General features: G+C 39.2%; 1 protein-coding gene across 1 annotated transcript in view; it reads right to left on the bottom strand.

Moving 5' to 3' along the window:
- Positions 1-14,085, bottom strand: part of ptch1 (patched 1) — a 74,680-nt gene that overhangs the window by 42,947 nt on the left and 17,648 nt on the right. Inside the window, exons 3-6 of the mRNA XM_072434084.1 lie at positions 3,111-3,300; positions 2,620-2,689; positions 2,446-2,537; positions 124-322 (exon numbers count right to left, since the gene is read on the bottom strand). Coding sequence (XP_072290185.1) covers positions 124-322; positions 2,446-2,537; positions 2,620-2,689; positions 3,111-3,300 — 551 coding nt within the window. The remainder of the gene's footprint in view (positions 1-123; positions 323-2,445; positions 2,538-2,619; positions 2,690-3,110; positions 3,301-14,085) is intronic.

The raw sequence follows: 14,085 nt of genomic DNA on the forward strand, positions 1-14,085 counted from the left end.
TCTTTATTACGAATAGTCGTTTCACCTTCCTCCATCACTGCTAAAAAGGCCAATACAATCATTGTTGTGCCGTCATCTGAAACCCAGTAATTGTGATGGGGGTGAGGGGAAGTGAGGGCCTACCTTAGTGGCGTTCTTGTTAGGGGCAGTGAGGGGGCAGTCGGGGTCAGCAGGGTTCAGACAGGGCCTGTCCATATATCCGTGTCCAATGTCCGCCTTCTCCAACATGTCCTGAAATGTCTCCACAGGGAAGTGCACCATTCGCAGCTCCTGCAGGAACTCCTTGGGGTCAAGGTTGGACCATTGAACCAAGTCTTTTCCTCTGCGAAAATAAAATGAATATAGTTTTCACTTTATGCAGAATACATGCTTTTTACATCCATATCTATTCAAAGTAATGAGAAAGAAGATTACAGAGCTCAAAATGATCAAACAATAAGAATTTACTATTTTCCTTACAAGGGCTGAGAATTTTAAATAAATATTTAATGGTAAATTGTATAATTGTGTTATTAATACATGAATTAAAATAGAGATTCAGGTCATAGATGCACATTTTGAGCATTAACATTTGAGAAAAGACTGAAAAACGACGTTTATGTACATTGATATCCCAAGATCCCATTGCATTTGTGTAGCTTTTGTTCTTGTTATATCTTCAATTGGGATTCTGATTATTGCAACTAATCATGCAGGCTTATTTTCTACACTATTGTTTAAAAAAGATGCAAATATTTGTAAAGGGCACTGCAAGTTCCTTTCAAAGAGATACAAATACATAAAAATAATAACATAATGCGTATTTGCTACTCTGGAAAATGTCTACAGCATCATCACTCCAACTAGAATAGTTGAAACATGTAATTAAAAAGCCATAATGTGTTCACAATTTGTAAAAATCCGAGCTTTAAAGCTGGGCACTTTCAATAGTCCTTAGTTACTTGACAGGTTTCCCTTTCCACAAAATACCGTCTTTCTTTACACCGGCATCAGATCCCTCACCGAACAAAGACATCAGTGAAAGCTTTTACTTTTCCAAAATGACACAAACAACAAATTGAGACTAATTCCCATCGCGCACAGGCAGAATTCTTTCAATGAACCAGTCCTTGTCCCTCTGTGCTTTTTGTGTGCCTCACACATTCCGATCTCTCCTTCTCCGAATCGCTCTCTCCATCATTCAGACTACGGTACATTGTACGTGTTTAACCAGGCTTGCTTTATTATCCACAGTCTCCCAACCAGAACAGTGAAAAATTGCAAGTATGAGATTAACAGTAACTCACTATAAATCATTGACGTGCATTCATTTAGCTTGGTTAAGTTTTGCACGGAGGAAGAGGAGGAAGTTCCGACACTTAAAATGATGAGTACACAAGCAGGGGATGAAGGCTCTGTAGCAGCAGGCCATTAACACGGACGAGCGGGACAATAGGCTGAGGCCCAGGGCTGGAGGAGAACCATCGTCAGGGCTATGCTTGCCAGACGCCATTACAATAGAGCCTTCAATGGGGACGGGTTGAGGGCACACACACTCATACGCACGCACTCCCGCTCTTCAACAGGTTTGTCCGGACGGCTCGGGATCGACTGGCGTGGTACAAAACAAGATACAGAAAAACTGAGGTGACTCTTCTATTACTGAAATGTAAAGATGGGGTATCTAAGGTGCTTTTTTATCATTCATTTGTTGGAAATAAACTTAAACTTAAAGAGGACTCAGATTGTAATACTCACTACCAGAACATCAGTACTTGCAGCCAATCGTTACTCAATGCTAGTACATCTTAACTTTAACTGACAAGAACATGCTTCAGTTCTGATTGTCGGATTGAGAAGTTAAAAAATTAAATTAAAAATTAAAAAGTTGACTCACAGAGGTGTGTTGATACTCAATGATCTGATCTGATCAGATCCTGGTAAACAGTGTCTTCATATGTAAAACCCAAGATTAAACTCGCTTTTCATTACCAAAAACTCCAAACCTTTTCTTTTTGGCTGTTGTGCATATAAAAGGGAACATATTTGTGTGAATGTGTGAATGATCTGTGCTGCTGTCTTGGCCGGAACTCCCTTCCAAAAGAGATGAGTAGGTCAAGACTCATCTTTCCGAGTTAAAATTGATAAAATTTGAATAAAAAAAATCCCAATAAAATGATTGTCTACAAAGACATCATCCCGGATGAATCCACTTAAAGACAAAAGGTTGCCCTAATTTAAATAGATAAACTTAAAGTTATTGGGTTTGGATCAACATAAAATAATCAAATGGAAAAAGGTAAACGTGTTATATAAATTTTTGGGTGACGATTTCTGTAGAGATATGTTTACATATTTACTGTTTTTACCAAGGGTTTGTCAATTGTAGCATAAACAAACATCAAATCGGTATTGGACCAACCAAATAGAAAAACCTTTCAATATAATCAATGATATTGTACTTACGGTAAGTAGGCAGTTCCAGATTGAAGTTTGGCTCCTTCCCAGAAACAATCCAAGGGGGTGATAATGAGGCAGGGGTGTAGTCTTTCTATGATCTAATTCAACAAGGTCATAACCACAATCAACTATGTCCAAACATAATTCTGGCAAAACAAAAAATCTTATGTTAACACCTACCTGGTCCACAATCGGTGTTTCTGTTATGAGTTCTCCTGATTTATAGCATAAATGGTCTAACGTCCAATGTCTGCAAAAGAGAAGGACGTTTAGAAAGCCATTATCTGTGAAAATGCAAAGTGGGTAGAATTTTAACACAATGCTCTTAAGGCTCTTTCTACTATTGAACAGTGTAACATCTTCTTCATTCCCCAAACATGGCCCTTTCAACCAACACCAACACTGCATTCATACAGGGTGGTGTGGGACGTGTGCTCAAGAACACAACTACAGCATTCCTTGGGTTGTAGCTGGGATTGAACCGGCAAACTACGCCAATATGTGCTCTGATCATATTTAAATCCCCTAAATGAATCAACTGGAGCTAGCTTCCCCCCCCCCCCTGTGATCAATAACACTTGTTAATTAATGTATCTCAATTCTGTATATTGTTATGATCACTCCTGCATGTAGCACAGTCTCTTGAATCATATGCTGTGAAACACGCTCACTTGTCATAGAGAAACACATGGACCCTGCTGGCTCGGGAGGCTGACTCCAGGTGTTGTAGCAGCGCTTCCACAGTTAACACGTTTGCTCCTTCCTCCTGAGGCGTCTGGATCATGAGCTGAGGGTTGAACATGGCCTCCTCACCAATCTTCTGTCGAGTGTACTTCAGCTCGCGATTCACACGCCCTCCCACTGCAAAACACACACAAAACACAACATTAGAAGATAAAGATAATTGCATATTTAAGGGTGCACTTTGTATCTGTTCTGGTGGAGGGTGTGCCACCTGCTTGTCTCCATGGGAGATGTTATTGCTTTTCCTGGAATATTTTCCCCACCAGTTAAATAGTACATATTTATCTTACAATTAATAGCAGTGAAGAGGTTGCATTAGGGGCAGTTTAGAAATATCTCTGTGCGAAAAAGTGTCATGAGCAAACGAATATCAGAAGAACTGACTGAAGGCTTGTAACCAGAGCATGAAAATAAGTATAATCGTTCAGCTAAAATCAGATATTAAAGCAGAACTAAGTAACTCGAGCTATAGAGCTCCCCCTGCAGCGCCGTTGTGAAAATACACTGTCAGAGAACAGACACAAACTTGTTTTAAATCAAAAAAGATTTTGCACAAAAACAGCAGGGGGAGACAACGAACACTTCAAACGCCCCAAAAATACATATTCAACCATCACAAGGACTTACAAATATGTTTAATTAGGTGAAGTTTTTACTTAGTTCTGCTTTAAGATGAGAACAGGCATTCCAAAAAATATAATTATCAATACATACACAATAAAGGCAGCTAAATGGTTTTATGCAGATTCTTAAATGATTTCTCAGACATACTTTACTTGGTCCAATTCAATTGCTCTCCGCAGACTAATGTTCTTGACTTTATACAGGTCAAGTCAATTTTCACTTTCACTTTGGCAGGGATAAGGGATTTATCTTCACAACAGCAGATTTTGATGCGCAAAATCGTGTATGCATTCTACAGTACAAAACCTCACTCTGACTAAATGGAACAAAATGGAACAAGCCAAACATGATGCATCCACACAACAACTAAAACAACTTTCGTCTCAAATTTGCAAACAAGCCTTGAGCGCCAGAGCACGTTGAGCGCATGTGTTGCATGTGTGCATCTGATAAAGACCACGTCTCCAGGGCTGCAGAGGGACGGTGCTCTCCTCCTCATGATGCCGGCCCACAAAAGCAGCCTTTCAGCCCCACCACTGCCTCTGATCCAAACTGGTACAGTCAAGAAGGCAACTCTGGCAACGTCCATCTCACAGACACTCGCAGACACTGAGAGAAGTGTGGCACGCAACCGCAGGGATGTGCTTTTCCGCAGCGGTTTCGATTATCATATGTTATGCAGGGCTGTAGTCGACTCAAGAAATTCTTGGCTTGATTAATTGACTAAAAGGTGCTGTGGCGCTGGAAAAAAAGTTCAGGATCTCACACAAAATCAACAAACTACTGAAACGTGAATAGCATCTTCATAACTGAAAAGGCAGATTAAGCTCTCCAGTCGCTCCCAAAACTTCAATAGTCCATATAGATCCTTGTAATCTTAATAAATAAATAAATAATTAGTCAACGAAGCCACCATAAATGACTAAATAACTACAGCCCTTGAGATGTGAAAATATTCTGACTAAAAGGTGCTTTAATAAGACACAGTCACTTTTTTGCACTGATTTTGCACTGCTATTCTGTCCATCCATTTATTTCTCTTCAATCTTTATTTCATGAACATAAACCGGACAGATTTATTATTCGAGCAATTAACAGGTAAAAGTCAAATATTATCTGCTCCAAACAACATGCTGAACTGCTCAGCCCTGGTTAAACGCTCCAAAAAGTACATCTTGAATAATAAAAGTACCGCAGTTGTAGCTATTGTAACACACCCGAAACATCTCAGCCACACGGATTGACCTCCATTGACCCGCTGCGTGAGTAATCTTCTATCATTGTTTAACGCCTTAATTCAATTTAACAATTCAGCTCAATTCATGCAACAGCAGGCGTAAAGTGAATATTTTCCCATTGAAGTTGAATATAAGCATGGCTGTTCTGCTGTGACGGACCACCCAGCCAGACCAATGGAACCGGAGGGGAGGGGGGCACGTCTCCAGGCATTACCAAAACACACTTGATTTCTTTTTTTCTGGACCCAAACAGCATTCCCATCTGATCCTGTCTGAAGTCATGTTTATAATACTCATCATTAATAGCAGGCCTGGGCTAACTGGAGCGACATGCTTTTCCTCAGCCAGGCCAAGTCCACGGCCCCGGTACTCCAGGACTCCTTCAAAAGACTGAGCATGGAACTGATTTAGACCCTCTGCACACTGACAGCGCACTAACAAGTGGGCTTGTCTGGTGCACTCAGAGCAGCGAGCACTGAAGGCTTGGGAAAACAGGGGGACGTGGGAGCTCAGCTGGACTGGACACAAGCCTCCGTAGTAATAGTACACAGTGAGTACAAGAGCAATAATGAATGTACTTTAAGAAATATGTGCGGTTGATTATATTTCATTCTTATCTTTCAGCTTCTTTCCTTTTTATTTCATGAAATGAGTTAGGACATGGTAGGAAATGCAGCCAGCCGCTCATGAGTTTGATTCTGGCTCTGACAATATGCTTCATGTCCTTCCCGCTCTCCTCCCCATTTCACGCTACACTGTCTGATATAATAAAGCAAACCAGCCAAAAAAAGCCAAAAAAAAGCCTTAAAAACAAAACAGAGAAGACCTAAAAAAGAAGAAGATGTGAGTGATTTTCCTACACTTTTGTTTTAATGGTGATTAGAATTGAACCTCAACTAAGACATTTACGGGCACATTTTAGCACAATATTGTTATTGAGATAAAACTATATATACATATATATATATACATATGTATATATTCATTTTTGTCAATATAGTTACGGTTGTGGCCACAACTGCCCACCCCTAATACTCATAGACACAATCAAATCACCCCAGGAAAGTTACGACAACAATAGTATAAATGCTCAGAGCAGGATTCAAAGTGCAAACCATCCATGACCACTGTTCAAACTGAGTCGTTTGAATTTAAATGAATATGTTTCTTAATTGTACAGTCAGGGAATCAGCGACTACAAATGAAAAAGCTATGATATGCCTTCACACTTGTTCCAGTTTAGTCCTGTGGGTCCAAATGCTGGTCCAGTTTACGATAAATCCCAGTGTTTTTCATCCCAATTTGAGCAGGCACGACCTTTTAGTCAAGTCCCTTCCAAATAAATAAGAACTACATGCTAAAACTACTACATGCTAAAACAGGAAACTCTTGAAGTGTCACTGTTAAAAAAAAATTACTGGAAAGAACATTCCAAGTTGCGGACTGCCACCCAAAGACTTGGAGTTTACAGCGAGGAACGGGACAAGTCGGAGGAATGCACTCTCTCTACAGGAAACAGCACATTATGGCCCGCGGGCTGAGAGAATTCCACACTTCATGAGGTTACAGCGTTTTGGGGTCAACAGCGAGCCCAGCGCACGGCCTGGAGGTGAAATTAACACCCCAGCTGGACCGGCCCGAGCGGAGTGTTAGCGCAGCCCGCATCCAGACAGCTGTGTTTCTTTAGTGACACATTCCCATCCTCCTCACAGGACACAGGCTGAGTGACCCCTCTGTGTGCCGATACAGCGCCAATGACCTCAAGCTCAGTGTCATTGACTTAGCACTCATTCCTGACCTCTCCATACGCTTTTTGGCGAAGAATTATGAAATGCCAACAAAGAATTCATGGAGGTGAAAAGTATTAGTGTTATTGTATATTCTGTAATCTCTGAGACTAAAATGCATTGTTTTATTACAGTGGTAACAAGACAAGGCAAACAATTTAATTCATATTTTTGCCATTGTAGCCATTGAGAAGACATTAGAGGTATATAAGGTTTCTATTCTGGCTATACTTACTGTCTTACTGTTCATTTTTCATCAAAAACCTATCCAAAGATGTAATCCGTTATATTTAAATTATAGAAGCTCCACTGCAAGACAACAAGCAGTGCAGTCTTAATTCAAGAGTTCCACTTTCAAGTTGAACTAATAAATTTGCCAGACAGTTTGCAGTAGAGGTGGCAAATTGATTGATTTGATCACGATTCATGTGCACTTAGCATCTTTCACAACGCAATTTGTGTTTTATGAAAAGTTACATGAAAAATACCAGGGCTGTCAAAGTTAACGCGTTCTCTTGTGATTAATGGTAAAAAGCTGACGCATTAATCACACGGACTGTTTTGACCAAACACGCTCTTTAGACCAAGCAGGGAGGCTAACCTGGGCGGAGGAGGAGCAGCACTGACATCACGTGTTTCAATTTACACATACATTTAATCAGTTTGACCACATGCACAAGTTTGATCCTTGTCACGGACAGAACGTTGCTCAACTCCAGATCTCCGCGGCGTCCCCCGTTCGCTCCTCGAAACAAGCCGAAGACCGGCGACGACCCAGAGCCGAACGGCGTGAACCAAAGGACAAAAATAAAACCTGTGCATGAGCGCTGAAGTGAGTGAAATGGACCAAACATTTCAGCCAAACTACAACAGAGCTCTTGTAAACACCAGACCAACACCAGCAGCTACATCTGTCACCATCAGAGCCAGTTACATTGTTATTATACATTTTACACCACATCACCCAGAACCATGTGTGCAGTTCATACAAACTAAACTCAAAATACTAACATTATATGACTACAAAATAGTCCATCGTGTTACAATCAAACTTTAAAACTGTTGCCTACCATTTTTTAACCCCATTTTCACATCTCTTTCAACCATTACAAATTAATTATTAGCTGACTAGTTAGAATCTGCATGTTCAAGTCCCATATGCCAGCGCTTCATGTGTTATATAGGCTCTTGGCTGGCTTATGCATGTGCTGAAAGTCTTAAAGCGCTCTTTGAAAGGTATCCAGAAATGAAATGCAAACTGGCGTCAAGGACACATAGGACCACAGAGAAATGACTTCACTAAAAGACCAGCTTTGAAAATATTTAGCCAACAGCGAAGCGTGCACTCTTAAGACTTTTGAAGGGTTTCTGCCCGCGGCCCAGCCAAAACCACACACTCAAGGCCAAAGACAATACGGCACTGATTTATACATCACATATTCATTTGCCAACCGAAGCGCCATACTATTTCATGATGCAAGTTCAAATCTTTATAGTGTTTTTGTCCAATGGGGCGATCAATGAACTGTTCACCACATATGTATGGGCCAGAAGGGTGAAGCGTCTTGCTCAATGACACAATGACACTGTGCATTGCCAGTATAATGGGAAGCAGACCACCATAACTCAATTGAGCTTTTACTGCCACAATTAAAAAATCTATATAAGGGCCTGTAACAGACTTGAACAGCATGTAAAAATCTGACTCATTCACCAACTTGAAATATGCAGTTTTATGCTACAGATGTTAAATTCTAGGACTTTATTTTATTTGTTTATTTATTTATTCATCTATTTATTTACATTAACGGTGTCATAAAATTAAAACATCCAAAAATGACCAAAATGGCGTAGATAGAAGAGAAATAATTGGTTAGCTGCCATTTTTCTAGGTAATATTTCAACACTGAACATTACATCATACATTTCCATCGCCTACATTATACCTTTTTATCAATAACATCCCAAATTATGATTCATATTTTTGCAATTTTTGGCAGAGAGAGTTAAACAGAAGCTTTTGTTTAATATTTATAATTAAAATTCACCTGAAATGTCTTTTTTACTCCAATGTACGATCTTTCCTCATGGCTTACTTATGGTACATAGATATTCCAAAGCCAAAAACATCTCTCTAGATACCACGTCGGCAACCATTTGTTTATGTTGCTTTCAGAGATCGCACACTTCAGCCTGCATCAATATTGTGAATTCAGAACTTGCTTTGCTTCTACCATTTTGTTTGAATTTGTTTACAGCTAATTATAAATTCTGCACGCACACACACACACACACGCACACACACACACGCACACACACACACACGCACACACACACACACACACACACACACACTTCCTTGCCTGGCGTCTTCGCAGGAACCCGGGCCAAACTCTCTACAAAAACATTGCCCTCGTCCAATCGGATGGTGGCGTCCGTACATGCACCGGGACAGCCTATGTGTGTCACTGTATTGGAATCACTCAGTGCGGGCCATTCAGCGGGTTGCATAACATTAACCCTTGGTCCCCCCCATTCTCCGAGAGTAAAAGGGGTGGAAGGAGCACTGCAAAAAAAAAGTATATGACTTGAGAAAGCTTGAATTCCAGATATTAATGTTGTATTGAGTGTTTTTTTGACAGTCAAAGAAGTACCCGTACTCAATTGTGTTACAGGTATAAGATAAGATATTACAGAAGTATAGGTACAGAAGTATAATAATAAAAAACACTCTTATAAAAAACCTTTAATACAAAACAATATTAATAAGAATTATTTAGAACTGTCATATGAACAGAAAATATTGCACCAGGATGATTGGCATTATATCACAGTATTGCACATGATTATGACAGAATTGCACATGATTATGAGCTGAATGACACATGTTCAGGGCTAACTTGAGTATTGAAGTACCCGTTTAAACATTTAAAATGTAAAAAGCAATTCAGACATATTTGGACAACTGTAAAAGCATCAATGCCATCCCCTCTGTAGACAAAATGATTTACCGTATTTTTGAACGCACGTGGACCGAAGCGCTGTGATTCGCCATAATTCGGCTCCATGCAGGACTCTCATTGGTTTATCCGCCGCATGTCCCGCCTCCCCCATGCATTTGTTTGTTGTAATTGTGATTATGGAGCGTGATATCTGGACTGTATCAAAACTAAAAGAACGAGCGAAATATTTAGCATCTGCACTAAATAAGTAGCTGCAACAAAATCAACAACTCCGGAAACAGTTTGGAAGTGTCCTTATAATAAACAATGGGCCAATTGTAATCTTAGAGGAAGGTGCCAGGAATTATAATGTCTGATTAAAGGGGCACTGTGTAACTTTTCTGTGGAGGTTTTGACAAGTTTTAAATGTTTTGAGTTAGTTGTTCTATATTTTTGGAAATGTTTCAATGGTGGAGTAGTTCAAAGAAATTCTGTGGAGTGGGAAAGGCGCACAATGTCACTTTTCTGGTGGAGGGTCCGCCACCTGCTCGGATCCATGAGGAGATTATTGCTATGCCTAGAATAAGGGCCTGTCACGATAATTAACTTATCGTTCAATAAATAATCACTTGAACAATATATTTTGGGACACAATATTTGAATATATTCGCGTTGACTTCTTTTTGTTGTAACATTTTAATTGTATATGGTCGACTAATTATATCTACTTAAGTGTTTCATTCTTTTACTTCTTTATTGCAGCTCGTGTTTTTTTAATGATGATGATACAAACATTGAGAGCAAAATCGAGACCTACGAACAAACTCGCACACACCACTCCAACATTTGGACTCTCAAAACTTGACCAGGAACTAAACCAGGACTCAAACAAAACCTCTCCATCAGAACTGAACTGAACCAGGATCAAACCAGGAAAAGCGGGAACGTAGCCTTAAAAGCTAAACCATTCACAAATACATCTTGAATAAATCATGTCAACAACACTGCTATAGTTTTGCACTGTTGTTCTGACCATAATGTACATTTTGTGTAAGTCTATTTTTATTTCAATTCAGTCAACACCTTTTATGCCTCCATGATTCTGAAATAACTTAAGAGACCCACTTGCAATATAAGTACAAGAACAGCAGAAGAACACAAATATGCAGTCAAAAATCAAGATGAATCGACTCATTTTAACTTGTATCTATAGTCCGTTTTTGCAGTGCAGGTTTCTAAGGAGAGGACATCTCACCCCCCCTTAACCCCGCCTCTTTATTCTCTCACTTTCTCTCCTTTTGCTCCATTGAATCCGCCGTCCTGATTGGCTGGATCATGACAGCAATCAGCCCGGCCCCTCTGTCAGTGCATTGCAGCCCACCCCCTTTACTCCTGTCCAACTTTTGGTCTTTTACAAGCACAGAAGAGCCCGCCTGCAGGAACTCCATACTTTTACTCAAGTAAGCGTGGCAGAAGACATTAGTAGAGTAATATTATCATTACCTAGTAGAAATAGAAGTGTCGGTAGTAATAACACAGTAATAACAGAGTATAGCAGATGCAGTAGGATTTGTGGAAAAGCAAACAAACCAAAAGAACATTTAAAGATTTCCTCGTGTTCAACAGTAAAACCCCAATCCAACTCAATTACTGAAGAATAAATGAGCACAACTGATTGGGTAATACTTGAAATTCATGATGTACAAACAGTTTTTTTTTTATTATTTTATCAAGCAACAGAGGAAGGACACATTTAGGGCTGCAGTTGACTAAAGAAATACTAAATAAGACATAATGTGATCAATAGACTAACAAAAGTACATGCAAAAACAACAATTTATGCAAAGAAGTACTCGTTAAATGTGCATTTGTATGTAAAATATAAAATGATAACATTCACTCAACCATCTGTTCCTAAAACTCCAATTCACTCAATCTTTATAATTCCAATAAAATAATGTTGGTTGACTAAGACACCATCCACCAATGAATGCACTAAATGACTAAAAGCTTATACACCTACGCACAATAATATCTACTTGTGGTGTTTTGTTTTATGAACTTTGTAAAACACACCACTTCTAGAAAGCTTTAGCACCACACTCCAGTGCAAAACATTTAAAACAAACACACAGAACTCTACAACAACAATACTTCTTATTTGGAGTTCGAGTTGACAAAAAACTAAGCAGCTATTCCACGTTCAGTTGTTTTTACTATACTATGAGTGCTATACATTTACTGTACAGCCTGAATCCAGCCTCTCCATGTGCGAGCAGCGTTGTGTGTATGGAGAGGATTAGCTGGATTAGACGCTGTCTCAGTGTGGACCCCCTGCTGTGAGGAGGAAGCCCCAAAACCAGGTCACCTCTCTGCCTCAGCGCTATGGCGACCTCCCATACACTCAGACAAGACTGTGGCGCCAACAGAAAGAGAAACTGTGTTTACTCAAATCTACAGTACCAATCTTGTTTTATTAACAAAATATGAGCGACCGGTCACCAAAATATATTGACCAACCAGTGTTGAATTCTGATGACATGTTTTGTTCAAACACTAAGCCAGGCTGTCTCTGGAAAAAACTACTACATGTTGACTAAAATATTGATTGCACAAGGATTACACTGATTTTAGATTAGGGCTGGGGAATTAAAATGGTTTTAAACCAATCTAAATCTAATCGTTTGGAGAAAAGTTCAGACTTTGGAGGAATATAATTAGTGTCTTAAGTGAAAGGATATAAAAATCCTGTACATTTGTTTTTCATAAGAAAAGATGAACATGAACAGATCATTGAGAGCAATCATAATGAGGAAAAACATCTTTTGAAAAGCTCAGCGACATCTAAAGACTTTTGCCATTTGGTTCCAATATAGCACAGAGCCCCAAAGCCAACACTTGTGGCGCGTCACTTGTAAAGTCACCATTTGTTTTGGCTTTTTATCCTTTTCGACACATGCACCAGACATCAAAGTTAGCAAAATACTTAACACTTGTCCACCAAAAACAACTCTTTCCTGTGTCAGCATTTTCTTCCACCCCTGTTTGTCTGTTCAGCTTCTCACCTCCAGACAGAGAGCATGAAGCGACCCACCTGTCCACGTTTAAAACAGCAGCTGTTACTCATCATCAAATACAACTTTAAACTATTTGTACATTTAAATCATATAAACATTATCATACTTGCCTGGCATTGTATTAAACATTCCCCTGAATATGTCAAGCATTCATAGAGTTGTTCCTCAAAGTATTGCGATATCTGTTTTAAAAGTAGGATTCTGTTCATGAGTTTTTACAATTTTAAAAGATGCTCAACAATTCAATGTATTTCAGAATATTTTCGGAGAAGTGTTAACAACAGGTTCAACAAGTTTTTCTATAAAAAGACAGGATATTGTTGTTGTTGTTGTTTTTGTTTTAAATTTTGTTAATTTTAATGTATTTCTGTTTCTGTAATTTATTTGTGATTTGAATGCATTTTTCCTGCTGTGTGAAGCACTTTGTGTATGATATGTGCTCTACAAATAAACTTGCCTTGCCTTGCCTTGTTCTTTGCAGAGGACATTGTACTATCCAAATAACTGCAGCCCTTGCGATTTGATAATTGCAACAACTTAAATTACTATTATGATTTGATTGTGATATATTCCTTTTTTTTTAAACCAATATGAGTACATGTTACAGCTGCGGTTGTGTAACAAACCTTGGATAGACTTGTGTGCTGCTCTAAAAGGTGGCCTCATGTCCAACTGCCAGAAAGTAACAAGCATACATTTGCACAGCATACTCATGAGCTCCAATTTAACACAGGTTTTCCTTCTGTGTAGGTGTGCACACAGTCACAAATCTGTGCTGAAAGGACTCAGTGAGAAGCAAGACCTGATCTGACCCAAAGAACCCCCCTCATTCCCCCTCTCTTCAAGGAGGGGCAGAGTGGCACAGAAACAACCGTTGAAGAATGGTCGGTAGAAAAAATATATATTAAAAGCGTAGTAAGTTTATTTGTAGCGCACAATTTGTACACAAAAGTAATTCAAAGTGCTTAACAAAACAAGAACATTTGCATTAAATCACAAACGGATTAAAACAAGAATAATCAAGAAAAAGCACATTGTGTTATAATGTGGGTAATTATTCTATTTTGTTCATGTAAAATTTCAATATTGACCTAAAACAAAAAATAAAAGAAACACTATTAACTCTATTGACCTCCTTCTGCAATCTCATCACGACAAACCAGATTATCACTCCATCTACTGGCAGCAGAGGGAATTACCATGGAGAAATAAACAAAAGCTAGCTTTCCGCGGG

This window comes from Eucyclogobius newberryi, unplaced genomic scaffold, assembly GCF_026437365.1.
Source record: "Eucyclogobius newberryi isolate DKJ021-1_F unplaced genomic scaffold, fEucNew1.0.hap1 SCAF_6, whole genome shotgun sequence".
NCBI classification, from domain to species: Eukaryota; Metazoa; Chordata; class Actinopteri; order Gobiiformes; family Gobiidae; genus Eucyclogobius; species Eucyclogobius newberryi.